Genomic DNA, 24,563 nt, shown 5'->3' on the forward strand with positions numbered 1-24,563 from the left:
TTTGATATCCCAGCAGGGACACACTGCAGCTGTGAACAGCTGACTTACCTTTTTTCTTATTAAGGTATAAACTTTAAAACACTTCCTCACTGTATTGCCAACAGTGTCTGTGTCACGTGTTCAATTCTGCTTAAATCAGTGGTGTCAAACATGAGGGCTGGGGGCCATAACTGCCTCAAGAAAGACTCCAATCCGGTCCGCTGGAAAATATGAAGGAAAGCATAAACTGTATTTAAAATGGTGTTTACCTGAATTTGAACTATAATTTAATAAATGTTTACAACTCGTTGGACTGATAAAGACCTTCTCAATGGCTATTCATACAGCATCAAAGTAATTACGTAATAAATAAACATAACAAAAACATCTCTGATTTAATAAAAACTTTCTGGGTGATGAGCTACTTTCTATAATTGTACATATTTATTTCTTGCAGTTTAAGCCCAAAGTGATGTGCTGACAGATGTCTCTTATCTGCTGTAGCAACATTTCTTTGTTGTGCAGAAAAACTGAGAGTTTCCTAGTTGGACTTTTTTCTTACATTAAGATATCTCAGGGATTAAATGTGTAGCTTCTTTATACTGACAGAAAACTGATTTTGTTTTAGGTCTGAACCAAAGTGCACTGTGTGTGGCCCACAGTGTAACAGGCTTATATGCCCACTTGCATCTTTTCCACAGCTTTTTTTTTCCACATGTGATCTTGAGCTTCTTCTCCTCCTCCTGCGTCATCTCACTATCCTGATTTGTGAATTTGACAAATTTTAGCTCATTTTGTATCAGTTTCTTTACCAACATTTGACAACCTCATAATCTCAGCATGTGAGCATGAGACTCTATTGATATCATAATAAATTTATAAATAGATGCCTTTGTTTGCAAGGTTTATTCTGCACAAGCTGTGACACACAGACATTTGGAATATGAGCCATGATGACATTCAGTAAGATTCCAAATTGATTCAAATATTCAGCAAAACGTGTTCTCATCATTTGCACATCTACAATCTTTTTATGTCACTGATCTGCTGCACGCTGGAGTTATAATACAGAAATTAGCATTTCATCGAGATAATGGGTCATACTTCTTTTCTTTTATATTTTTTCTCATATATTTTTAAATGTTCTGTTTACCTTTTTATTACGCAATTTTATGAGGAAACATGAGAAAAACACATTCCTGAGAAATAATAAGCGCAGTGTGTGCAGACCTGGGTTTTTAAAATACCAGACTGGAAAAATTATGTTTTGTAACAACAGATATTTCAGTTTCATAATTTAAACATTTTTGAAAAGGTAACCTTCCTGTCTATACTATTAAGTACATGTTATTATTACTATTACACTTTATTATGAACGTTATTGACCTGTTTATTGAGTGTTCTTTATTTTTGTTTTGTAAGGGTATATGAGTAGTACATTATTTTTAATATTTAAGCAATCAAAGGGAAATTTTCAAATCAAAAATTACATTTAGCTAATAAATAAAACAGAAGTTTCATCTCTCACAGCGAGTCTGTACAGTAAGTACTCCATGTTGGAAAGCTCCTGCATGTCTGTGATGAGGGCTCCATCTAGTGTGCATGATGAAGTTTTACAGCTCAGTCTGGACGTCTTTGCTTCTCTTTTTATTTTGTTCATAATCATTTTTCAGAATTTTACGGTGCAATAAGAAATTCTGTCATCTTCTCTGATACCTGGAACACCTAACCTGCTGTAATGCTTCTGTCACCACACTGTTATTCACAGACTCCACTTGAGCAACTTCACATGATTCAAAGTTCAAAACAAATCCCACCCTACACTCAGTTCATCATTTGTCTCATCCCGCTTTCTTTCTTCTGATTGGCTGCCCCTCTTAATCAGAATGTTTGATTAGCAAGTGGGGCTTCTGTGTTTGCAGCCAGAGCTGACAGAGCTGTGTGCCTGACAGGGTACATGTACAAATCTATACTGTAGGCAAGTTTTAGCCACAAACTCTTCTGACTGCACCTACATAAAAATGTGTCTGGAGTCAGAGGTGTCCGACTCCAGGCCTCGAGGGCCGGTGTCCTGCAGGTTTTAGATGTGTCCTTGATCCATCACAGCTGACTGAAATTGCTAAATCACCTCCTCAACATGTCTTGAAGTTCTCCAGAGGCCTGGTAATGAGCTAATCATTTGAATCAGGTGCGTTGACTCAGGGTGAGATCTAAAACCTGCAGGACCCGGCCCTCGAGGCTTGGAGTTGGACAAACCTGATTCAGACCAAAATCAACGTCTGTGCTCACTGGTTAATCAGGTCAAACCACACTTTTTTAGGTATAGCGTGTGTTTAGAGTCAGTGCTTCTCTGGCACCCTGCGTTTCCTGCTCTTCCCTCTAGATTTAAAACCTTTACAGCCAAAGTGAGCCCTGAAGTGCCTGCTGAGCTTCTGGTCTCTGACACCATAGATGAGTGGACTGAGCAGACGTGGAAGCAGGTTGGTGAACAGAAAGGTGGTGAATAGGATTATGGTCCTCTTATGGGGCCAGGCTGTGACTAAAATGACGTTGATGAAGGGAGAAATGTATGACAGCATGCAGATGAGGAGCTGGACTCCATGCAGCAGGATAGTGTTGTGAGCATTTTTGGCAGAGGCCTGGTTAGAAGAAGAAACTGCCCGAGCAGCACAGAGGACCTTCAGGTAGGTGATGATCAAAGTGAGGAAGACAAAAGAAAACAGGAGGACCTGAGGGGGAGAATTCAAGTTCATTTGATCCACCAATCATTTAAACTGAGCCATAAACGTAGAAAACGAACATGTCACCTGGACAACCAGACTTTGTGTCTCATGGTACGGTGTGTTGTACACAAAGGAGGGGTAACAGATGACGTTCTTCGTGAAGACAGAGAGGGGCTGGATGACGAGGAGGATGATGACATCTGAGATGGAGGGGATGAAGGAGACAGCCCAGATCAGTGCGATCAGAGCGTACGCTCGCTGCACCGTGCAGAGCTGAGAGTGATGGAGAGGCCGGCAAACAGCAATGTAGCGTTCAACCGCCATGCCGGCCAGATTCAGAGGACTGTTCCTGCATGAAGACAGTTAGAACACTCAGGTTTATATTTGTTCATGATGTCTGTGAGTCGCTCTTTCTCCCTACCAGACTGAGTGCAGCTCAGACTGTCTTAAAGTGCACATTGACTGTCCACTTTAATTGAACAAATAATAGCAGAATACTGCATTTCATTTAAAAGTGTAGTAAATATTTTGTCACCCACACTTCATGTATGTTAACAGTTTTCAGGTGTACCTAATAATATGGTCAGTGGCTATGTACAAACTGTCTCCCGCACAGATACTTACTTGTTGGTTGTCACTGAGATGAGCAGTATGACACAGCAGGGAGCAAAGCTCAGGGGGGCGGTGTAGGTGAGGATCTGCAGCATCACAGTAACTGTCAGCATAATCATGTCATTGATGACCAGGTGGATGTAAAGCACATACCTGCAGGAGACGCGACAGGAGAGGACCAAAGAGCAAAATGAGGCAACAGATGCAAAAAACAGTCCCAATGTTAGGTAGCAGAAATATCAAATTATAATAACAAACTTCAGTTTTCTTTTATTCATTATTGAAATTGATGTGATAGAAATCTTGTAGATAGGAAATGATAGACCTGGGGTCTTGCTGGAAGACAACACTCTTAAAATAGGTATAGACAAACATCCCATTAATGTAGTTGATGATGAAGCCGAAAGCAAAGGAGACAAAGTTCTTTGTGAAGGCGTCATTGAAGCTGTCCTGGCGTTTGGTTGTGTTCATGTCACACCTCGTCCTGCTCGGACACGACAAACCGAACTCGCCTAAAACAGAACGAAAGATGAAACTCAGAGAAACAAGTCCACAAATAGCACAAGGTTCAAATGGTGTTTTTCACTCATTGCAACCACGAAGACAAATAAAACATGTTTTTAACAGAAACTTGATTCTGTTGTTCATGATTCTTTTTCAAATCATGAACAAGAATCATGATTTGAATGAAACTAAAAGAAATGACAAAAGGAAGAATTTCATTTTAAGAAAAACAGACAAAAGAAACATCAAAACAAACATTGTGATACATTTTAATAAGATGTCGTTTGGTGAATTTTGCTGAAATATCACTGCCAGCGACCAAAAACAAAACATGTAAAAAACAATAAGACAATGGAAGTACATTATGACTGTATAAGTCAATATTTATCATGTGTTTCGGATCATTGTCTTCTATGGAGAAATTAAGCTATTGATTTCCAGATTAATATGATTAATTATTAATACTATATTATTAATACTATTCTGCATCAATTTTGAAAAATCTTCCAACACTACTGGTTAAAACTCAGAGAGTGTCTCCGCTGTGATTTACAAATGGCTGCAGACTCTCACGTCTGCTGACCTCCTCCATAGATCCTGATGACAAACTGGACTAAAAATGTGACATTTGGATTCATGTTTCTATTTTCATTCAAGTCCTAGTGTCTAAACTTTCTGCTATTTGCACATTTTTTGCACATTTTTTACTGTAAATTCCTAAGTTAATTTGTAAATTTTGTAGTAACCTGTAAATTGTAAATACTGTAAAACTTTTTTCTGTCATTTAATGGTCGGGCATTGTACAGCTACAAGCATTTCACCCCCATGTCATGTGTGTGACAAATAAAATTTGAAATTTGAATTTAAAGTCTGTTGTGCACAGACACAACACTGGTTCATCACTTGAGTTAGGATTTTTTGTATAATGCGTGAACAGTTCACAGGTCAGTGTCATGATGCTTAAGAAAAGAACAAAAGCTTTCTCTGAAAATCGTTAGGTTCAAGGACCAGACTGAAAATAAGTGAAACAAAAAGAGTAATAAGCACTTTTTAGTCACTCTGCAGTTTCAGATGCCCTGAAAAATTTTCAATATCCTGCCATAAACACCACTTCATCTCTAAAGTCCAAAAACTTGTTGGTATTTGTTCATTATTCTTAAAATGATCACCATTCATATGTTTTTACAAAAAAATTCAAAACTTCAGCATTAAAAGACAGCAAACAGCAGATGTAAGTTACTTCTTCCTACTCTTAAGTCTTTAAGCAAAAACGACTTACTTCAACACGACACCGTTCTGGCCTGTGCTGATGTAACGGGCTGTGCAGCTGTGTGTGAGGAGAGGAACAGGAAGACGTGTGGTTATATAGATTTCGCTGCCGTAGTGATGTGAGATGATCCTGGAGAGGTGGGGAGCTACAGGCCAGAGGGTGGATTATCATTTACGTTTTGAAAACCGTGTGTAGTTGTGAACACAGAGTTTGTTTATCAGAAATCTTCTGCAAGAATATTATGAGAGATCTAAATGAGGTTTTATTCAAACAGCATGATCAGGTATTTACAATTCAGAAAACCCACACCCTATGAGCAAACGCTTTGGCGACAGTGGGAAGGAAAAACTCTCTTTTAACAGGAAAAAAGCTCCAAAAGAACCAGACTCAGGGAGGGGCAGGGCCATCTGCTGCAACCGGTTGAGGCGAGAGAAGGAAGACAGGATAAAGACTAACTAACTGCAGCTGGTGAGGGTTAGGGTAGGTACAAGCACCTCCTGCAGTTTATGTGTTATTCTCACTCCCAAAGCGTAACATTTTAGGCTAGGTGACAAATCGTCAACATATTACGTTTTCGGCTACCCACCACGTTCCAAAATGACGACCTCGGAAAAATGAGGAAATATGAGAACCGTCTGGACTCAATCTACACATGTTCGCTCTTTTTCTTCAAATCGCTTACAAACACGCTATTTAACGTCATTAAAGTCCTGGTTAAGATCAGGAATAAGGTTAGGTTTAGGGCTAGAATACAGGGCTGGAACGTCTATTACTGCGGAGCCTCATTGCACTGGATTTCAGCCATAACCCGCCGCGTACCATAAGAACGCCGAAGGTCTCCTTTCGTGTTCCTCAGGAACGCGGAGGGACGTGACAAAACGTTGCATGTTACGCCTTGTGCTCTACCAGCAGTGTTGGGAAGGTTACTTTTAAAATGTATTCCATTACAGATTACAGAATACATGCCCCAAAATGTATTCTGTAACGTATTCCGTTACGTTACTCAATGAGAGTAACGTATTCTGAATACTTTGGATTACTTAATATATTATCATGCTGTTTACAACTACATGAATGTACTATTGCTGTAATTTATTACTGTTACTGAAGGTCCGCGGCTCCGAACCGTAGTAAAGGGACCTCTGGCTAATATGTCGGGTTCTGTGTCGGGCTCGTAGCTGAAAACTAGCTTTACTTTGTTGTCTGGGTCAACTTTGCTAGCAGAGACAGAGAGAGGCGTTGAAAGGCTGCTCCAACGGAACTTATTGTTTTTGGAGGAAAACACGAACACGGTGTACAGTCGAGTCTTAATAGCTTACTTACAACTGGGCTCGTCAGGCACTCTTCTTGGCTGCAGTGGTTATTATTATATTTACATGCTTCCAGCTCCCGTTTTTGCTCGATGACAGCTCGTACTTTTCCTTTTTCTCCCTCCCTCGCTCACAGACACATAACGTGTATGGCAGTCCATTCTCCCTGCAGCACGGACTACACTGCCTATGATGCTACATTCTTTAGAGCTATACCTGTAGCATTCTGCCTATTAGCTTAGCACAACAACAACAACAGGCGCTCTCTCACCCAGGAAACACGCAGAGAGAGAGCGTCAACCTGTAACCATGGCAACCATACCGCTGCCGCCTGGAACAACAGAACGTAGCTGTCAAACAAAACCCAAACAGTCCTGACCCGCCACAATATGAAACAGGGAAGTACCGCCGTGTAATCCATTTATTTCAACAAAGTAACTGTATTCTAAATACCACCTTTTTAAACGGTAACGGTAACGGAATACAGTTACTCATATTTTGTATTTTAAATACATAACGGCGGTACATGTATTCCGTTACTCCCCAGCACTGTCTACCAGCTTCTGCTATATTAGGAAATGATCTGTTTCGTCCGGTTCCTCCGCACGAGAACAGCTGATACCTGGTGTTTTAGGAATGATGCTGATCTGCTCAGTACTGCTGACATCACTGTGGTTAATTTTAGGGTCACTCACTTTAAAACAAAACAAGTATTCTTGCTTTGACCTCTGACAGGCCAGAAATACAGCTGATTTGTGTTCCGACACAATTATATAAACTTTATTTATATAAAAATGGTTTTGCAGTTAATTACATATATATTTTTAAATGATTGCCCTTTTAGATACTTAAAGCATCATTTTATTCAGGATTAGTTGTACAAGAATAAAACATCACAACTACCTTTATGATTTGTTTAAAAGTGTTTATAGACAAATTTCACAGTGTTTTGGTCGCGCTTTGATTCAGAAACACACACGGATGACAAAAAAATACAGATTTTACTGGGAATGTATTAATCTGCACTTTGAGCTTTAATTATTATAGATGTTATTTAAATCTATCCATCCATGAATGCATGACAAACAGGTGAAACAATGATCACACAGTGGGCTGTTTGTGTGCAGCAGACTGTGGTCAGGTTGAGCTGAGGTTCCCTGATTGTTTCACCTGAGGGTTCATTTTCTGTGACGCCAGCCTGAGCAGAGTCACGCTGTGTTCGTGACAGGATAGGTATCGGGTCCAGTACTTCCTGAACTGCTCATCACGAAAGCCATAGATCACGGGGCTCAGGAAGCGAGGGATGATGTAGACAAGCAGGAAGAAGATGTATCGAATCTCCAGGCTGAGCTGAGGGAAGAGAGAGATCAGAGCCGCCTGAAGGGAGGGAACCACAAAGGCGAGCATGCACAGCAGCAGCTGAAACAAAAACAGAGTGTAGATAAAGCTGATTTATGCCTCTGGACTCAGATATTTTCAGATATATGTTCCTTTAACTGTTCAGGGGATGTGGTAAAAGTAACAATAGGGACAAAAAAGGACAAAGAGGCAAAACTGGCTTCTTTGTAGGTTGTAGGTTGCTGGTTGCACCGGCAGCGGGCAAAGCCGGGTCTTCCAGATTCTTCTCCACAGCCACAAGTTCCAGCTCCAGCTGGACAGTGTTTCCAGGACAGCCCATGTCTTGGCTGTATCCCAATTCAGGGTCTGCAGCCTTAAAGTACGCAGCCTTAACGGTCCACAAGGGCCGCGTACTCAAAGACCGCTAAGGCCGGAAGTGCGAGGCTTGTGAAATGGGACGGTCTAGCCTCCGTCGCGCTGCCCAGGTTGCCTAGCAACCATGATACTAACAGCTGGAAACGTTTCATACAGCTTTGTTTGACAGAAATGAAGGAGAAAATCTTTTGTTCGTTTGTTTGTTTGTTTCTACATGAGCTTTGATCATTCTCTGATTAAGCTCAGCTATTGAACGGCGTATATTTCAAAGTAAAGGCTTTAAAACCAAGTTAGTACAAACGTCACTAATGTCACATGACTTTGCCGACATGTGGCCAACAGTAATGTTTTAATGTTCTTCGTTATTAAACATTCGCACATAAATAAGTGACATAATATTCAGTACTTACTTAAAGTTTACTCTTCGGGCGCCCCTCATCCGCCGTTTTTTTTCGGCAAAATTATCCACACCCACTGCCGCGCTATGCATTCTGGGATATGTTGGGCCACGAAGTCTACACCGCCACATCCTTAAAATTCAGGGAAATGAAGGACGCATTTCGAGCAGCCTTCGAATTGGGACAGCCTTCGTCGCGTCGCTGTGACGTAATCGGCCTTAAAATGCGGCCTTTAAGGCTGAAGACCCTGAATTGGGATACAGCCATGGTGTTCCAGTTCAGATTCGCAGGAGGCCAACTGCCTGAACCACATCAACTGACCTTACTGTAAAGAACATGCAACATGGAGGAGCAGCAGCTCTACTCCAAGATCCTTCCAGATCTTTAAGCTCCTCACTCTGTCTCTAAGGCTAAGCCCATGCACCCATATGAAGCAAACTCATTTCAGCTGCTTGTATTCATGACCTTACTCAGATTTCATTGCCATAGCTGAGGGTTATAATGTAGATGGACTAATAAATCAAAATCTGTTCCAATGCCCACATTGCTGCTGATGCTGTTCCAGTCCACCTGTCCAACTCACTCTCCACCTTCCCATCACTCATCAATAAAATCAGGTTCTCAGGCCGATGAATTTTCGCAGTACACCAGCCTGGTGCCTCTGGGGAACTCGGCTGTAACCCTTTTCCAAATCTACAAAAAAATCTAGACTGGACGGTCAAACTCCCATGATGCTTCCAAAAGTCCCACAAAAGTGAAGATCAGCTCTACTGGTCCATGGCCTGTTTGGAATCTGCTTTGCTCCTCATGGATTTAAGAGCAGTGCCTCCTTCCCATCACCCAGAAACAAACTGTCCCCAGTAAACTGAGCAGTACCCTGATAATTGGAGCAATTATACAACAGTCTCAGTTTTTTAAAAATGGCACCTTCCACACTCTGTGTCCACCTCCACATCCTACTTTTTACTTTTTAATTCAACATAGAATTAAGTAAACGGTTTAAAAATCTGTTTGCTCTTCATCACACCATCTTTGAACATTTAAGGGGGAACTAGTGATAAAGGCAGATGATAATGTTTGGTGAATGGTGTTGATTCATAAATGCTTTTTCATGGTGTGACACCCACCTGCACCCCATGAAGCAGCACGGTGTTCCTGGCTCTCTTCACAGAGGCGAGGCTTGTTGAGACAGCCTGCGCTGCCAGCATGATCTTACAGTAGGTGTAGAGCAGCGCAAGGGCCACAAAGGAGAGGTAAGTCCCGTCAAACACACAGTTCTTGTAGTAAATGGACTGGTCACGAAAAAGAAGTGAGTGGTCACAAAAAATCTTGGTGTGGAAGAAACTCGGAGGCTCCTTGACGATCGTGATGAGGAGGTCGGTGATGGGCGGGGTGATGGTGAGGATGACGATAACGCAGATGAGGAGGAGAGTGCGAGGGATGTTACACATGTGGCTGTAGTGCAGAGGGAAACAGATGGAGATGTAGCGCTCCACGGCCATGCCGGCCAGGATGAGAGGGGTGGAGCGTGTGGTGAGGATCGCTGTCATGATCTAAGGATGGGAGAGGAGGGTGGAGGGAGAGCACAAAGGTTAACAATGGTGTATAGTAGTTAATTTGTAGATCACAGAGTTATATTCTTCTTTACTACCTGTTGTGGATTATAAATCAATAATAACAGTATTTTCCTTTCCTCTGTTTACGTTAGATGGTCTGTAGTCAGGATCCTATAGGCTAAGAAGGATGACATGACATGCAAAACATATGTGATGGGCTTGACTGATGCTGCTGTGATTTACCAGAAGGCAGCAAACAGAGGCATGAATCTTCCTGAAGATGTAGCTGATCACATAGAGAGCTGTCACCAGGGTTAGCTGCAGAGCATCATTGATCACCATGCAGATGAACATGATGTATCGCGGGTTCTCGTAGAAGAGACTAGAGTCAGAACAAAGAGCTGAGAGCTGAGAGAGAGATGGTTTATGTTTGTGTGTATACCCTATCATCACATGCAAGTTTTCCTACTTTGGATTCATCTGCTTATTTTTAAACATTTTCCAGGAAATGTCTCTTCCTTTTGTCTTTTCAAACCAGTTTAGGCTTTTTATTGCTAAACTGGAGATTAAACTGGACTAATGCAGCGAAGCTGTTTTCACATAAGAGCTCTGGACTGAATTCGCCCTTACTCGTGTGTTGGACACAAGTTCGAAGCATCACCTCTGGATGTATTCTCAGTGCTGAAAATACCTCATTTGAGGTGAAGGTGCTTCCTCTAGAGCATGCAAGAGTCCCTGTATATGAATTCACCACCGTTACTTTTATACCAGAGTAAATAATATCAAACAGACTTTTCACGCAGCATTATACTCGAGACTCAAAGGTTAAATGTGTCCAACATCCGACTTCTCATGTGCATCTTTTCTTAATAAAAACATTTTAACATGGAAGAAGGCAGAAGAATGTAAGCTTTGGGAGTTTTGCTGTCCTCTAATACGTTTTTGTGTATCCCTGAGGCTCTGAGTACCTGTGTCGTTGGAAGGTGTGCACCATGCTGCCATTGATGATACTGAGGACCAGCCACACCAGCATGGCCACTATGTTCTTGGTCAGAATGCTCGAGAAGCTCTCCTTAACACCTTCTGTCAGGACAGAGGTGGCATTTGACACCAGCGGGTCCAGAGGCCTAGTGGAGGTGGAGTTCATGACCAGCATCTCCTCCTTCTCACTGTCTGAAGGAGTGAAGAAATAAAACCTACAATTATACAACAGTTATACTGTCCCAGAGGGGCCGATGGCGCGATATGGCAGCCTCGCTTCTGTCAGTCTGCCCCAGGGCAGCTGTGGCTACAACCGTAGCTGCCTCCATCAGTGTGTGAATGCAAGAGTGAATGAATAGTGGCATTGTAAAGCGCTTTGGGTGCATATAAATATATAAATGCAATCCATTATTATTATTATTACTAATGAACTTCTTCAGTTATTAATTACACACTGCATCTTTAATTAATGATAAATCTTTGATCAATAGTAAAAAAAGACACATTTCTGGAATATGTAAAAGTACATGCTATGGATATATTTTATATTATTATTATTATTATTATTATTATTAGCACAAGTATTATAGTGAAAAAGGCAACTCTATAATAACATTTTAGAATAATGAGGATAGAAACATGTTAGCCTTCACACACCTGTGCACAGATCTGCTTTTTACAGTAAGGTCAGAGGTCATTTCTAATTCTGTTCTCTCTTATAAAAACAAACAAAACATTTAGGAGTGCAGGAACATTGTTTTTGTGAGTAACTCAAACACAACATAAACTATGTTCATATGCACACACTAAGAAAAGAGGGATGATTAGATTTAAAAATCATTCTGTTTCACTGCTGACACATCAACATTCACATTTTATATGTTAATATCATCAGAGAAAATATACAAATGAACAGAAGAAAAACCTTTTTACAACCTTCAGCCTTTACAAACCAACAAAATAGGAAATATTCATATTTTAAATATTGCATTAATGTATCCTAAAGCTTTGATAGCAAGAGGTGACAATCACAGGCTAGAGCGATGTGCAAAGACATTAAACAGACAGACGTCAGAGCCTCTCACCTGCTGACTCCCTGACTGAGCCTGCTGCCTCTGATAAGCCCCCTAAATATGATCTGTCCTCTACAGGATGATGTCAGATTACTAATTTCAAAACTGGAGCTTTGAGTGGTGCAAACCACAGGATACCACTGTTGTCATGCAGCCAGGCAATTACAACATGTTGCTGCGTTTAATGTAAAGACATTATATCCACGTCCAAAGCTGCTGAAGACCATACAGTCAGAAAAAACCAAGATGGAAATGCTGGAAATGATTTTGTCACAAAAAGAAATCATGGCTGAAAGACAAGTCTGGGTCAAAATGCAGATTAAATCGAGACCTTTCATTTCGATCATTTAACCTACATCATGATACAACCCTTAAAAGCTTCACTGAAAATTTACATTTTGAGCTTTACTCCAGATATTAATGATAAAACCCCCAAATAAAACATCCAGAGTACCAAAGCTTGTTTTTGTATTCCTCATCATAGTCATGAAGTGGGTTTATCTGGATATATTCTATGACATTAATGCTCAAAGTGGGATACATATAAATTGTTGCTCAACAAAAATAAGATTTTGGTTTTAGAATAATTGACTCAGTATCATTTTGATATCTCCTGTGATGAGGAGTCAAAAATGATGTGACTTCAAAAGCACATAGCTCTAATTTTAATGGGGGTAAAATTATTTTTTGTATTAAAAAAGCAGATTTTGAGGTCAGCTGAAACTTTTTTTAAAGCTTTCATCAGATGGTTTTTATCTTGCTTTTCCTTCAGGCTGCATTTGATTTCATTCAGTGTCCCATTCTGCAGTTTTAGTCTGTGAGACGGTGGTGAGCTGGATTTGTGTTAGAAATATAATCAGCAACATTATTTTTCTTGACTGACTTCCTGCTCACTGCGAGTCTCAGCGAAGGATTAGAAAAAGGCCAACGTTGGTTATCAAGTAAACCTGGGCAGGTGTTAGCATACCAGGATGACCCCAGGAAACCTGCTGCGACAGATTTCAACATGTTATGCAGCCTTTCTCTGTAAAATAAATAACATAAACCGAGACATCAATAAACTCAGAATGTTTTCATTCAGTAGGTTTTACAGCAGAGAATAGATTTTGCCACAAGGTGGAGCTTTTTTCTATTGAGACTGTGCATATGGGAGAGGTGCAGCTCGGTGTAGCAGTGTCCACAGTATCCTGAAGGATAAATTAGTCTATGTGCTTCCTCTGCGTGCTGGGTTTGGAGTTTATCTCTGTCACTGAAGATCGGTGCCACATTTAAAATGGTTTGGCTTAATGAAAGTGAACACAACTCTTATGAAGAGTGTAGCGGAAAAAGAAATGTGCCGACCTCTTTAAGGCGTCTGTGCTGGAGTCCAAACTGCAGCTGAAAAATCAGATAAGAGTCTGAACTGTTGCTAACACAGAAAAAGTCAGTGCTTCATATCAAACCATAAAAACATTTTTTATGGTCTTCGGTAATGTGTCCTTTATTCTCATACACAAATGATTTTTTTTTTTTATCCCTGATTTAATTTGTTGGGACGTGGCCTCCCCAACAGACTGATGGAGTTCAATAAGCATTCGCTCCTTTTAAACAGTTTGTTTTCTCCTTAATCTCCGAGACATTCACACATTCAGACCACATGAAATTAGATATTTGCTCTTGCCAGGATTGTCAACATAAAATACATTTTTATGTATTTATTTTTCACATTAAAACATTGCAAATTAAAGGTTTTCTTCAAGCACCATACAAGTCTCTATAAGTGGTTTTTGTCCTCGGGCGTTACTTTCTTCTCTTTGTTTCTGCATCTGTTGCTCAGAAAGTACATCCTGAGGTACTCCCTGAACTTCTTGTCTCTGACACCGTAGATGATTGGACTCAGAAAACGGGGCAGGATGTAGACGATCAGGTAGTTTGCGAATCTGATTTCGAGGATCCGACCTGGGAAGATGATGTGCAGGACCACCTCCACGCTAGGAGAGACGTAGGAGAGCATGCACATAGCCAGCTGGGCCCCGTGTAGGAGGATGGTGTTCCTGGCTTTCTGGGCTGATGCCTTATCTGTGGAGAGGGCTCTGGCTGCAAACAGGATCCTCAAGTAGGTGACGACCAGAATCAGAAACACACAGGAGAAGTAGATGATATCAAAGGCTTGCCTTTTGTACGCCAGGATCGGGTCTTTGAACACATTCTGGCGCAAGCAGAACACCGACTCATGAAAGAAGCTCAGAGACTCGGTTGCAAGTGTTACAAACAGATCTGTAATATCAGGAGCCACACAGATGAACCAAATCATCCCGATGACGACGTAGGTCCTCCTCACGGTGCAGATTTGGGTATACCGCAGAGGTTCGCATATGGCTATGTAGCGCTCGATGGCCATGGCAGCTAAGTTGACAGGGGTGTTTCTGGTGGTGAAGACTGCCACCAGGATGAAGAAGCAGCAGAAGGTGACGTTAATCTTGTAGAAGATGTAGCTGAGGATGAAAAGCATGATGGTGACAGTCAGCTGGATGGCATCGTTGATCACCATGTGGATGAAGAGGATGTAACGAGGGTCGTCATGAAAGGTCTGAAGGAGGAAACAGAGTGAAATGTCCTGTGCTGTGATACTTCTGTGTGACACTCCTCAGTGAGTTTGCTGTAGAGGCACATGAACCACTTCTCCATCTGATGCATTCAAACCTCACTGCAAATTTCCAGACATGCACATTAATCGTGAACTCCAGCTTTAAATCACAGCTGTGGACAAGAGTCACAGCGACCTCTATAGAGAGGCAGCTGAGAGGAAGCAGAAGGACTCTGTGGTTAACAGCAGCAGAGATTATTGTAGAGGTTTTGTTTCTCCATGGACTAAAAAGAAAAGAGTGACGGGCGTAAGTAGAGTTTGGGGGAAATACTGCCTCAAAAACAGTTTTATTAGCTGCGGTTTCAGGTACTCTTTTTTCTAAATTCCATAAAAGTAAAACATCCTCTGTTTTTAGACACGTTAAGGACGAATAACAATAAGCAACTTTTACAACCCTCCAAATTTTTGTATCACTCACTCAGCAGCAGGATAATACCGGCCTTATCATCAAATATGGAGTGAATATGCCTGATGTCACTCACGGTCAGCTGCTCTTCAGTTTGTCTTTGCTGCTGTTGTTAGTACAAAATGCCTTCAGTGTCTTACTGGAGTGCAGTGAAGCACACACTCTTGAAACAGCAAGATCAAATATCAAAATCTCTGCTATATCTATAGTTAAACATGCTTTGTACGTGTGTTTTGGTACTTTCTTTTCTTTTTTTGTCACCGTTTTTCTCTATGTGTTGACCTTATAATGACATCTTTAAATTGTTTTGTGTAATTTCCTGTAAATATGCACTAAACATACATTTATCAGATCATACATGTGTGTGACGTTTATGTTCTGTGGGTGCTGCAGGCCCATATGGAAAAGAAATAGTAAAAACATATATGATTTACTCATGAAAGTGGCCACTTTCTCATTACTTTCATTTATTTTGTTAGTAAGTATCCAAAACATACAAGTTTCATTATATAATTTTTCAAGGGATCTTATATCTGTTTTCACTCTTGTATGCTTTTCATACAAGTTTCATACAAGACAGATACAAACTTTATAAGATTTGTATATATCTTTTCCATATGGGGGGGGGGGGGGGCAGTAAACCAAAATATCATATTAATAACATGTTTTGGATTAATAATTATAAATGACAGGATAAATAATAATATGTGACAGATGAGCTGCTCTGTGTGTGTGTGTGTGTGTGTGTTTACCTGGTGTCTAAAAAACGTGACCACCAAGGTGGCGTTGGTGTAACTGAGTGTGAGCCAGACCAGAACCACGATCAGGTTCTTGACAAACGCTGTGGTGAAAGTATCTCTGATGAGCAGCAGCTGATCCAGCAACGAGAGACAAGAAATTCAGTTTATCTGCTTCTGGTGTCTGTTAGCACACACAGGAAACAGGAAACGGAGAATAACAGCAAACTACATCTTCATAGTGTCTGCACTGAATTTTCCTCTTGTAGCCTTGATAAAAGTACATTTTACTGAGCAGACTTTCAAGTTTTAGTAATTTGTTTACACCATAAAGTAAATCAACATTAGGATTTTATTTAAATATAAATAGATTTATATTTTAACTGATATAATTATTTACTGGAGCTGCTTTACTGAACCTGATAAGGGACAGTCATGTTGCCTCTGAAACCCAGCAGTGAGCTCATCCTTCACATGTGAGACCTGAGGGAGGATGGACACAGACAACACAATACCTGTTTAAATAACTCATCCTAGCACAACTACATTAATAGTAGTTTCATAATTTTAATAATCAGTTAAAAAAGAAAATCTTGCATACCACGATTTAAAAAGTGGACACTTTCCCCTAAAATAAAGGAGCTGTGTGTGAGTTTTACAATTTTACTGCCACATTATTATGAATTTCCTACTTTGTTCTGAGTCTGTATTTTAGTCTTAGCTGCTGATGCTTTAACAGATCAGATTTTTTTGATCTCCCCCTTTACCTGTCTGACACGAGCGTCGGCCAAAGCTCAAACCATTCTCAGTTATTATATAACTATAATATGTTAACAGCAGATTCATTTAGGTCTGGGTCTGTGTTTAAATAAACATTTGATTAAATAAAAACTGCCATGCTCTTTCCTTTTCATCACAAAGTTATAAAATTGTGGTTTTATTTCAGTTAGTGCAGTTTTATTCCATATAATGTTAATAAATGTCTACCTGAGCACTCAAAGGGCTTTATGTAAATTGCTTCATTTACCCATAAACACACTTTCCATCTAACATTCACACAGATTTTAATGAGGACCTACCTGAGTCCAGGTGAAACACAGAAGGCAGGCAGTGTGAGAGCTTAGCTTTTATAAGCGTTTCAGTGTTTATCACAGGAGGGGAAGTTTCGTGATGATGAGAGCGATGGTGCTGCTGTGATTGCAATGGTCTCAAGCATTTCACTACAATTATTTTAACCAGTTTTGCATAATCAAATATGAGATTTGAAAATATAATCAAATGGTTAAAAAATAACAGAAAAATAAATGTTAATCTCTGTCAGCTGTACCAACTCATTGCTTTTACTGTAAAGCAGGGGTGGGGTCTCCAGGCCTCAAGGCCCGTGTCCTGCAGGTTTTAGATGTGTCCTTGATCCAACACAGCTGATTTAAATGGTTAAATTACCTCTTCAACATTTCTTGAAGTTCTCCTGAGGCCTGGTAATGAACTAATCATTTGATTCAGGTGTGTTGACCCAGCGTGAGATCTAAAACCTGCAGGACACCGGCCCTCAAGGCCTGGAGTTGCCCACCCCTGCTGTAAAGGGACCAGTCATGTATAATCCTCCAATAAAGTCTGAAGCATGAATGCTCTTTGTCACAGTTTCTTAAAAATATATGAATCAGTCACAGCAATTTTCATTATCCTTAATTTAAATGATAAAAAGGCCAAAAAGAAGAGGAGAAAATGAAGCATATTCTGAACTAAGAGGACTTTATTTATTATTTATTACCAAAGCATGATGCACAGTACCTTCTTAAACCAAAAAACCCAAACTAACCTCTGATCATTTAAGGCTGGTGGTGAGTTTTTTCTGCTTTACCTTTAGTGTTTTCATTGCACATTAACATGGAATTTATACAAAATGTCTCATCATTTCTTGACTAATCCCAGTGGATATTTTCTTTTCATTGAATAATTATAAGCCCTTCCCCCCAGAAAAAAAAAAAAACGCTTTATAAAATCAAGCAATGGTATTTATTTATTTATTTGCAGCATAAAAAACACAAATTAAGTTGATAATAAAGTTTTATACTGTTGCAGATGTAACATTACGTGAGGCATTTTTGTAAAGTAGTGGTGTTTTCTGGGTGGGTGATTCCTCTCTCACTGCAAACGAGGTACCTTCTCACATATTTCCTGAACGTCTGGTCTCGCAGTCCATAAACAGTGTTGGGAAGGTTACTTTTAAAATGTATTCCATTACAGAATACAGAATACATGCCCCAAAATGTATTCTGTAACGTATTCCGTTACGTTACTCAATGAGAGTAACGTATTCTGAATACTTTGGATTACTTAATATATTATCATGCTGTTTACAACTATGTGAATGTACTATTGCTGTGATTTATTACTGCTACTGAAGGTCCGCGGCTCCGAACCGTAGTAAAGGGACCTCTGGCTAATACGGTGGGTTCTGTGTCGGGCTCGTAGCCGAAAACTAGCTTTAATAGCTTAATAGCTTACTTACAACTGGGCTCGTCAGGCTCTCTTCTAGGCTGCAGTGGTTATTATTATATTTACATGCTTCCAGCTCCCGTTTTTGCTCGATGACAGCTCGTACTTTTCCTTTTTCTCACAGACACATAACGGGTATGGCAGTCCATTCTCCCTGCAGCACGGACTACACTGCCTATGATGCTACATTCTTTAGGGCTATACCTGTAGCATTCTGCCTATTAGCTTAGCACAACAACAGGCGCTCTCTCACCCAGGAAACACGCAGAGAGAGCGTCACCCTGTAACCATGGCAACCATAACGCTGTATTCTAAATACCACCTTTTTAAACGGTAACTGTAACGGAATACAGTTACGCATATTTTGTATTTTAAATACGTAACGGCGGTACATGTATTCCGTTACTCCCCAACACTGTCCATAAACGATAGGACTTATAAACCGTGGTATGATCTGGACAATGACAAAGGAAGCAAATCGTATGGGAATTTCCCGGTTCGGGAATAAAAAAAACAAGCTCTGTTCACAAATGGGCCTCACATAATTCAGCATAAGTAGCAGCACCTGAAAACCATGAGGAAGAATAGTGTTTCTGGCTTTTTTGATGTCACCGGTTAGTCCCTTGGCTGCAAATATAATCCTAGCGTAGGTGTATATGAGTGTGAGCCAGACCACGACAAGACAAACAATGTGTGAAGCGTCCCTCTTGTTCAGGCTGTATGTGCTTCTGAACACGAAATCTCTAATGCATCTCACTTTAGAGTGAAAGAACTGCAGAGGCTCTGTAGCCAGGAGGATGAACAGGTCAGGGAGGATAGAGAGCGCACTGGCAGCCCAGATCAAACCAATCAGAATGTAGGTTTTCTTGACTGTACAGATCTGCCCGTGACGGAGAGGCATGCAGACGGCGATGTAACACATTGCCATGCCGGCCAGATCTAATGGGGAGTTGTGGGTGACGATGACGGTAATGATCAGCAGGATGATGCAGAAAGGCACGAAGAAGATGTGCAGGGCGTAACTGATGATGAGGAGAAGAGTTGTCAGGAAAAGCAACATCATGTCATTGATCACCAGGTGGATGAAGAGAATGTAACGAGGGTTTGAATGTAAGATCTGTAGAGTAAAAACAGTGAATCCACACATGTGAGGGAAACAGGATTCATTTTAAAGCAATTTGATGATGTTTCTGCAAATGGGCAAGAAAAGATTTTCATTACATGGTACTGAAAGCCGATTCTACGGTTAGCAATAACTGACGCAAAGTTATTTAAACCTGATATTTTCTGAAGGTGTGGATCAGGGTGCTGTTGATGTAATTAATGGTGATGCAGAGGGTTGCAGCTACTATGTAGTTGGTCAGGAGGGGATTCTCCTCATACGAGGTTAGAGTGGAAGAGAAATTGACTGAAGACAAATTCATGTCTGACACAACAAATCCTCCCAGTCTGAAATGATCACACACACACACACGGTGTTGGAGGTTACTGTGTGGCATTGAAAAGGCTCAAACATTCATTTTTTTTTTTGCCTGTCCCGTTTGGCTCTTTTGCCATCAGAATTATTGTCTGAAGGCGAGGAAAGATGCCCAACGGATTTACTTTACCAAATTGACCATCCCAGCCTTGCCGTAATGGTCTATTTGATTCTTCTTTTATTGTTTATTTTATTTATTTATTTTATTTTCACTTGCTAGATACGGGACAGACTTGAATGAGGAAAAGAAAAGGGAGAAAGGAAGAGGGGGGAAAAAAACAGCGGAGAAGAGGGACGGGGATAAAGGGCAAAAAAAAACAAAACAAAAACCAACTAAATAAGCAGACAAAAGAATACATATATCAATCACCTGGATCACCTGTTAAAAAAGAAAAAAAGAAGACAAGCAGAAGAAAATGAGAGTAATACAATAAACAACATCATGATGATATATGGGAATATAACAGTAAATACTAACTATTATACATTATTGTGCAGCACGTAAGATCGACAGCACACAGTGTGCTTTGAGGTAGGAGCCAAAAAGGGTGTAGTTTGTGTGTGTGAGCACCCGTGTGTACACCTGTGTGCATGGACGCATTTGTTTTTAAAACATTCATGAGTAAAAGAGCTGTTACAGTGCAGCGCATTGATCTGTGAAAGACACTCGATATTTCAAACACAGCTTGAAACTTTATCAAATCACAACTGCTCACATTGTCACGGGGCTGAGTGGCCTGTACTGAACAGGACTCAGGTGCAGAAACCCAGAGCTGAGACAGCAGATGATGTGACAATTTATTAGGCGTAGTGCAAAAAACGTAGCAAAGACAAAAAAAACAATAAGACGTGGAGTTTGACGAGGCGTGGCCTGGGAAACGTGGCTAGGGCGAGGGAACGGGATGCAGAGTGGAGCTGAGCAGGGAACAGTCACATTGCAGTAGGGGACATGGAGTGTTGAGAGGGGGGTGAGAGAATCCAGGGAGGGCTGAGTGGCGTAGAAAGGCTGACCTGAGATCCGGGGCTTCAGATGGAGTGTGATGGCAGGAGGGAAGGCAGGTGAGGCACAGAGGGATTTTCAAAATGATTGCTTGGTATCCTGAGTCTGGAGGTGGAGCGTGAGCCAAGGTGAATACAGCAACTGCAGCACAAGAGAGTCTGGTTAACAAGATAAATCACAGCAAGAACTTGAAGTATAAGGCCTGTTACCAACATGTGTTGATGACGAACTGGCAGTGAATGAACATCAACGTTTGGCTTAAATTCCTCTGGCTTGATTGCCTGCAATAGGCTCCAGGTGTGCAGGAGCTGGAGGAGTTGGCCCTGCCCAGGGGCGGATCCCAGGTAGGTTCAGGAGCCTTATGGAAATTCCAGCCACCCACTGCAGACCATGACACACATGTTCTTTACTTTCTTTGTTAAAATCAAACCTCCACCAAACAAATCCAAGTGACTACAGGAAACTGCATTCATTACACTTCTTCACTTCAGTTCTAACTGCAATAAAACTGCTAAGACAACACTTGTAATCTAAAAATCTAAAATTAAAAACCCCCCAAAAGTTACAATTATATAACAAATATGGCAAACAGCAAAAAAGGATATCAAACAACGACACAGTAATTTATAGTCTGCAAAGTATTTCCAGTCCAGTAATGCAGTAACAGTACACACTAAATAAAGATTGTACTTACCCTCACAAACAACATGCTCTATGCAAGGAGTGCAAGGAACTTATATAGATGCCAGTGTTTGCACGCCGGCTGCTCGCTTCCTCCATCTCGCCAAGAGGTTTGGAGTTTGGGATAATCCCAAATGATGTTATATGCAGTGATTGGTTGTTTAGTCTGTTTGGTTGCATCATTATTTTGCATATTTGCCCACTTCTGGTGCACAGGAGTGAAAAGTTCCAGGATGAAGAAAAAAATTCAAGACAGACGTAAAAACAAAAAACTGGAGCCACATCAAAAATGAGTTGATCCCTACAGACTCTCACTTTAACTTCCTGAAAGGACAGTTTTACAGTCTGCTTTAAAAAAAAAGGTTTCATTCCTGGTGTGGAGTTCCTCCCTTTATAAACACGCTATGTTGGGTGATAATATTTTCTTTTTCTCCTGTTTAAAATCTTAACAGGCATGTCTGCTAATCGGAGTCACTAAAATGGACTTTGCATGTTTATGCCACTGGTGCAGTATCACTGTGCAAATTGTTACTGATTTAACGTTACATATATTAGATATATTTGTGGTTTTGTACTCCTTGTACTCTTTTACCTGAATCCACATGCCATGAGACAAATGTTTTCAAAAACATCATCATCATCATTTATTTATATAGCACTTTAAAAACACACCTGGTAGACCAAAGTGCTGTACAATACTAATATGCACATAGTAATACAACCAGAAATAGCAATAAAAAAAATAAATAAAAAAAAATATCAGTTACCCACAGAGTTAAAAGCCAGGGAATAAAAATAGGTTTTTAATAAAGACTTAAAAACTGGCACTGATGTAGCCTGTCTAATATGGAGAGGAAGGTTATTCCAAAGCATCGGCGCTGCAACAGAGAACGCTCAGTCTCCTCTAAGTTTCAGCCGTGACTTTGGGACCGAAAGCAGCAACTGCTCAGCTGACTGAAGGGAACGAGTGGGGACGTGGGGCTTCAACGAGTCAGACAAATAAACAGGTGCCAGACCATTTAGAGATTTAAAAACCAATAAAAGGACTTTAAAACGGGTCCTAGATTCATAATTCGTCACCTATGAGGTGTTTTCAGTTAATCTCTTAAACTTATACTTTCTTTTAAATTCTTACTCTTTTTGTTTCTTCCCCACATGCAGTGGATCTTCAGGTGAAAGTAAAAAATTGGCAGTTCTTCTGGGATTTGGGGAAAAAATAGACAAGAGAAAATAATTTTGTACATTGGTCTGGATGTCAGCTGATTTAGCCTTATCTGAATTTTTACAGGTTCCTCTGATTACAGTAGGTGGGAGTTACGAGCTGAGCTGCTGGTTCTTTTGGTGCCTCTCTTTTTGTTTGGTTTTCATGTTGCTGAGTAACTTTTGTTTCAAGTCTCCTGAAGTGCTCAGATTGAGATTTTTGATAACTGTGAAGGTGTTTTTCTTTATCATGATGTCTTGTGTGGACATAAAAACCTTTTTATATTTCAGATCATTGTAATAATAATAATAATAATAATAATAATAATAATAATAATAATAATAATAATAATTATTATTATTATTATTATTTATTTATTTATTTGTAGAGGTAAGCATCAACGACACAGAGCTCTCAGTTCTCACTCCTTCTTTATTCGTCTTCGTGTCCAACATCAACTGAACATATCGCGCCACAAAACTCAGGAACACACTTCCTCAACACTGGGTGTGAGTGGAGCCCTCTAGTGTACCGCCACACATGCCCCCCCCGAACACCCAGCAGAACTAGTCCAGGACCCGGCGCTTAAGTAAATGGCCGGAACGGCTGAATCGGGGGGGTGGGGAACTGACAGAGGGCAACCCAACCCGGGAGCGAGGCTGGCACTGGTGGTCAGAAAAAGCTGCAGACGACGCGGACTCCGTTGATTTTGGGTCGCTCCTGGGGGAAAAAACAGAATCCATCAGCCCGGTGGCAGGTGGGCGGCCGCGGCGAGGGGCCTGGGCCGGGACTACCTGTTCCTCCTGCATAACATGTGCAGGCTTAAGTCTGTCAACAGAGACAACCTCCTGCTGACCGCCAAAGTCCAAAATGAAATGTTTGTTGCCTGGTTTAAGAACCCTGTATGGCCCGTCATATGGTGGACGCAGCGGAGTCCTATGGGCATCGTGCCTGACGAAAACGAAACGAGCAGAGTCCAACGAACTCGGAACAAAAGTGTCAGGCAGGCAGTGGTGCACAGGACCAGGAACAGGAAATGAGTCTCTTGGGGGGCGAAAAGGCAACAAAGAGGTATCGAAACATGGGGGAGGGCTCTCAGGTAAGAATTCCCCGGGGACCCGGAGAGGCTGGCCGAGGACCATTTCAGCCGGGGAAACCTCGAGGTCTTCTTTAACCGCGCTACGCAATCCCAGCAAAACCCACGGAAGACGGTCGACCCAGTCGCCACCTGTTAAGGAAGCCCGGAGCGCGACCTTAAGTGACCGGTAAAACCGTTCGCACATCCCGTTGGCTTGCGGATGGTATGCTGTGGTGCGGTGGACCTTGACCCCCAGGCCGTCAGCCATAGCAGACCAAAGCTCAGAAACAAACTGGGGGCCCCTGTCCGAGGTAATGTCAGCAGGGGGACCGAAACGTGAAACCCACGTTGACAAAAATGCCCTGGCCACCGTCACCGCTGTCGTGGACGCCAGGGGTAGCACCTCCAGCCACCTGGTCGTGCGGTCCACCACAGTCAAAAGGTGCGTGAAACCCTGTGACTGCGGTAAGGGACCAACCAGGTCCACATGAACGTGATCGAAACGCCTACCTGGGACACGGAAAGGTTCGAGGGGTGCCTGTGTGTGCCGGTGGATTTTCGAGCATTGGCATGGGATACAAACCGCCGCCCATTCTTTCACCGTCTTGCGAAGGCCCGGCCAAACGAACCTGGCGCTGACCAGCTTGACCGAGGCCCGGACGCCGGGATGAGAGAGGGCATGCACCGAGTCAAAAACACGACGACGCCACGAAAGGGGAACCACCGGGCGGGGGCGGCC

At 41.4% G+C, this 24,563-nt stretch overlaps 4 protein-coding genes across 4 annotated transcripts; all 4 read right to left on the bottom strand.

Moving 5' to 3' along the window:
- Positions 1 to 2,318: 2,318 nt before the first annotated feature.
- LOC148102851 (odorant receptor 131-2-like) lies at positions 2,319 to 4,410 on the bottom strand. The gene is made up of 5 exons (XM_087841220.1): positions 4,392 to 4,410; positions 3,640 to 3,826; positions 3,327 to 3,467; positions 2,787 to 3,051; positions 2,319 to 2,708 (listed from the first exon to the last, which is right to left on the bottom strand). Exons 1-5 carry the CDS (start codon positions 4,408 to 4,410, stop codon positions 2,319 to 2,321), a joined length of 1,002 nt encoding a protein of 333 aa, XP_087697346.1.
- Positions 4,411 to 7,535: 3,125 nt separating this feature from the next.
- On the bottom strand, positions 7,536 to 11,212 carry LOC102783665 (odorant receptor 131-2-like). The gene is made up of 4 exons (XM_006807387.3): positions 11,034 to 11,212; positions 10,309 to 10,447; positions 9,637 to 10,062; positions 7,536 to 7,817 (listed from the first exon to the last, which is right to left on the bottom strand). The coding sequence occupies exons 1-4, from the start codon at positions 11,210 to 11,212 to the stop codon at positions 7,536 to 7,538; spliced, it is 1,026 nt and encodes a 341-aa protein (XP_006807450.3).
- A 2,660-nt stretch (positions 11,213 to 13,872) lies between these two features.
- Positions 13,873 to 16,355, bottom strand: LOC102783378 (odorant receptor 131-2-like). Its single transcript, XM_006807386.2, has 3 exons — positions 16,308 to 16,355; positions 15,904 to 16,023; positions 13,873 to 14,688 (listed from the first exon to the last, which is right to left on the bottom strand). The coding sequence occupies exons 1-3, from the start codon at positions 16,353 to 16,355 to the stop codon at positions 13,873 to 13,875; spliced, it is 984 nt and encodes a 327-aa protein (XP_006807449.2).
- A 1,623-nt stretch (positions 16,356 to 17,978) lies between these two features.
- Positions 17,979 to 19,811, bottom strand: LOC102783090 (odorant receptor 131-2-like). Its single transcript, XM_087841221.1, has 3 exons — positions 19,665 to 19,811; positions 18,818 to 19,504; positions 17,979 to 18,098 (listed from the first exon to the last, which is right to left on the bottom strand). Exons 1-3 carry the CDS (start codon positions 19,809 to 19,811, stop codon positions 17,979 to 17,981), a joined length of 954 nt encoding a protein of 317 aa, XP_087697347.1.
- Between the last annotated feature and the right edge of the window lie 4,752 nt (positions 19,812 to 24,563).

Source organism: Neolamprologus brichardi, chromosome 5 (assembly GCF_056152115.1).
Source record: "Neolamprologus brichardi isolate AB-2024 chromosome 5, ASM5615211v1, whole genome shotgun sequence".
NCBI classification, from domain to species: Eukaryota; Metazoa; Chordata; class Actinopteri; order Cichliformes; family Cichlidae; genus Neolamprologus; species Neolamprologus brichardi.

Bases quoted from the DNA above. Each gene is read 5' to 3' on its own strand.
- LOC102783090 (XM_087841221.1), bottom strand. From the start codon at position 19,811: ATGAATTTGTCTTCAGTCAATTTCTCTTCCACTCTAACCTCGTATGAG. The intron at 19,505-19,664 runs GTTTAAATAACT...TTTACTCTACAG, and splicing joins ACACCTTCAGAAAATATCAG to ATCTTACATTCAAACCCTCG. The intron at 18,099-18,817 runs ATCGTTTATGGA...AACCTTCCCAAC, and splicing joins TACCACGGTTTATAAGTCCT to ACTGTTTATGGACTGCGAGA.
- LOC102783378 (XM_006807386.2), bottom strand. From the start codon at position 16,355: ATGAGCTCACTGCTGGGTTTCAGAGGCAACATGACTGTCCCTTATCAG. The intron at 16,024-16,307 runs GTTCAGTAAAGC...TTGCTGGATCAG, and splicing joins ACATGACTGTCCCTTATCAG to CTGCTGCTCATCAGAGATAC. The intron at 14,689-15,903 runs GTAAACACACAC...TTCCTCCTTCAG, and splicing joins TCACGTTTTTTAGACACCAG to ACCTTTCATGACGACCCTCG.
- LOC148102851 (XM_087841220.1), bottom strand. The intron at 3,468-3,639 runs GTCTATCATTTC...CGTCTCCTGCAG, and splicing joins GTCTTCCAGCAAGACCCCAG to GTATGTGCTTTACATCCACC. The intron at 3,052-3,326 runs GTAAGTATCTGT...GTCTTCATGCAG, and splicing joins ATCTCAGTGACAACCAACAA to GAACAGTCCTCTGAATCTGG.
- LOC102783665 (XM_006807387.3), bottom strand. From the start codon at position 11,212: ATGAACTCCACCTCCACTAGGCCTCTGGACCCGCTGGTGTCAAATGCC. The intron at 10,063-10,308 runs GTAAATCACAGC...TCCCATCCTTAG, and splicing joins CCTCTGTTTGCTGCCTTCTG to ATCATGACAGCGATCCTCAC. The intron at 7,818-9,636 runs GTGGGTGTCACA...TTTTTGTTTCAG, and splicing joins TGCTGCTTCATGGGGTGCAG to CTGCTGCTGTGCATGCTCGC.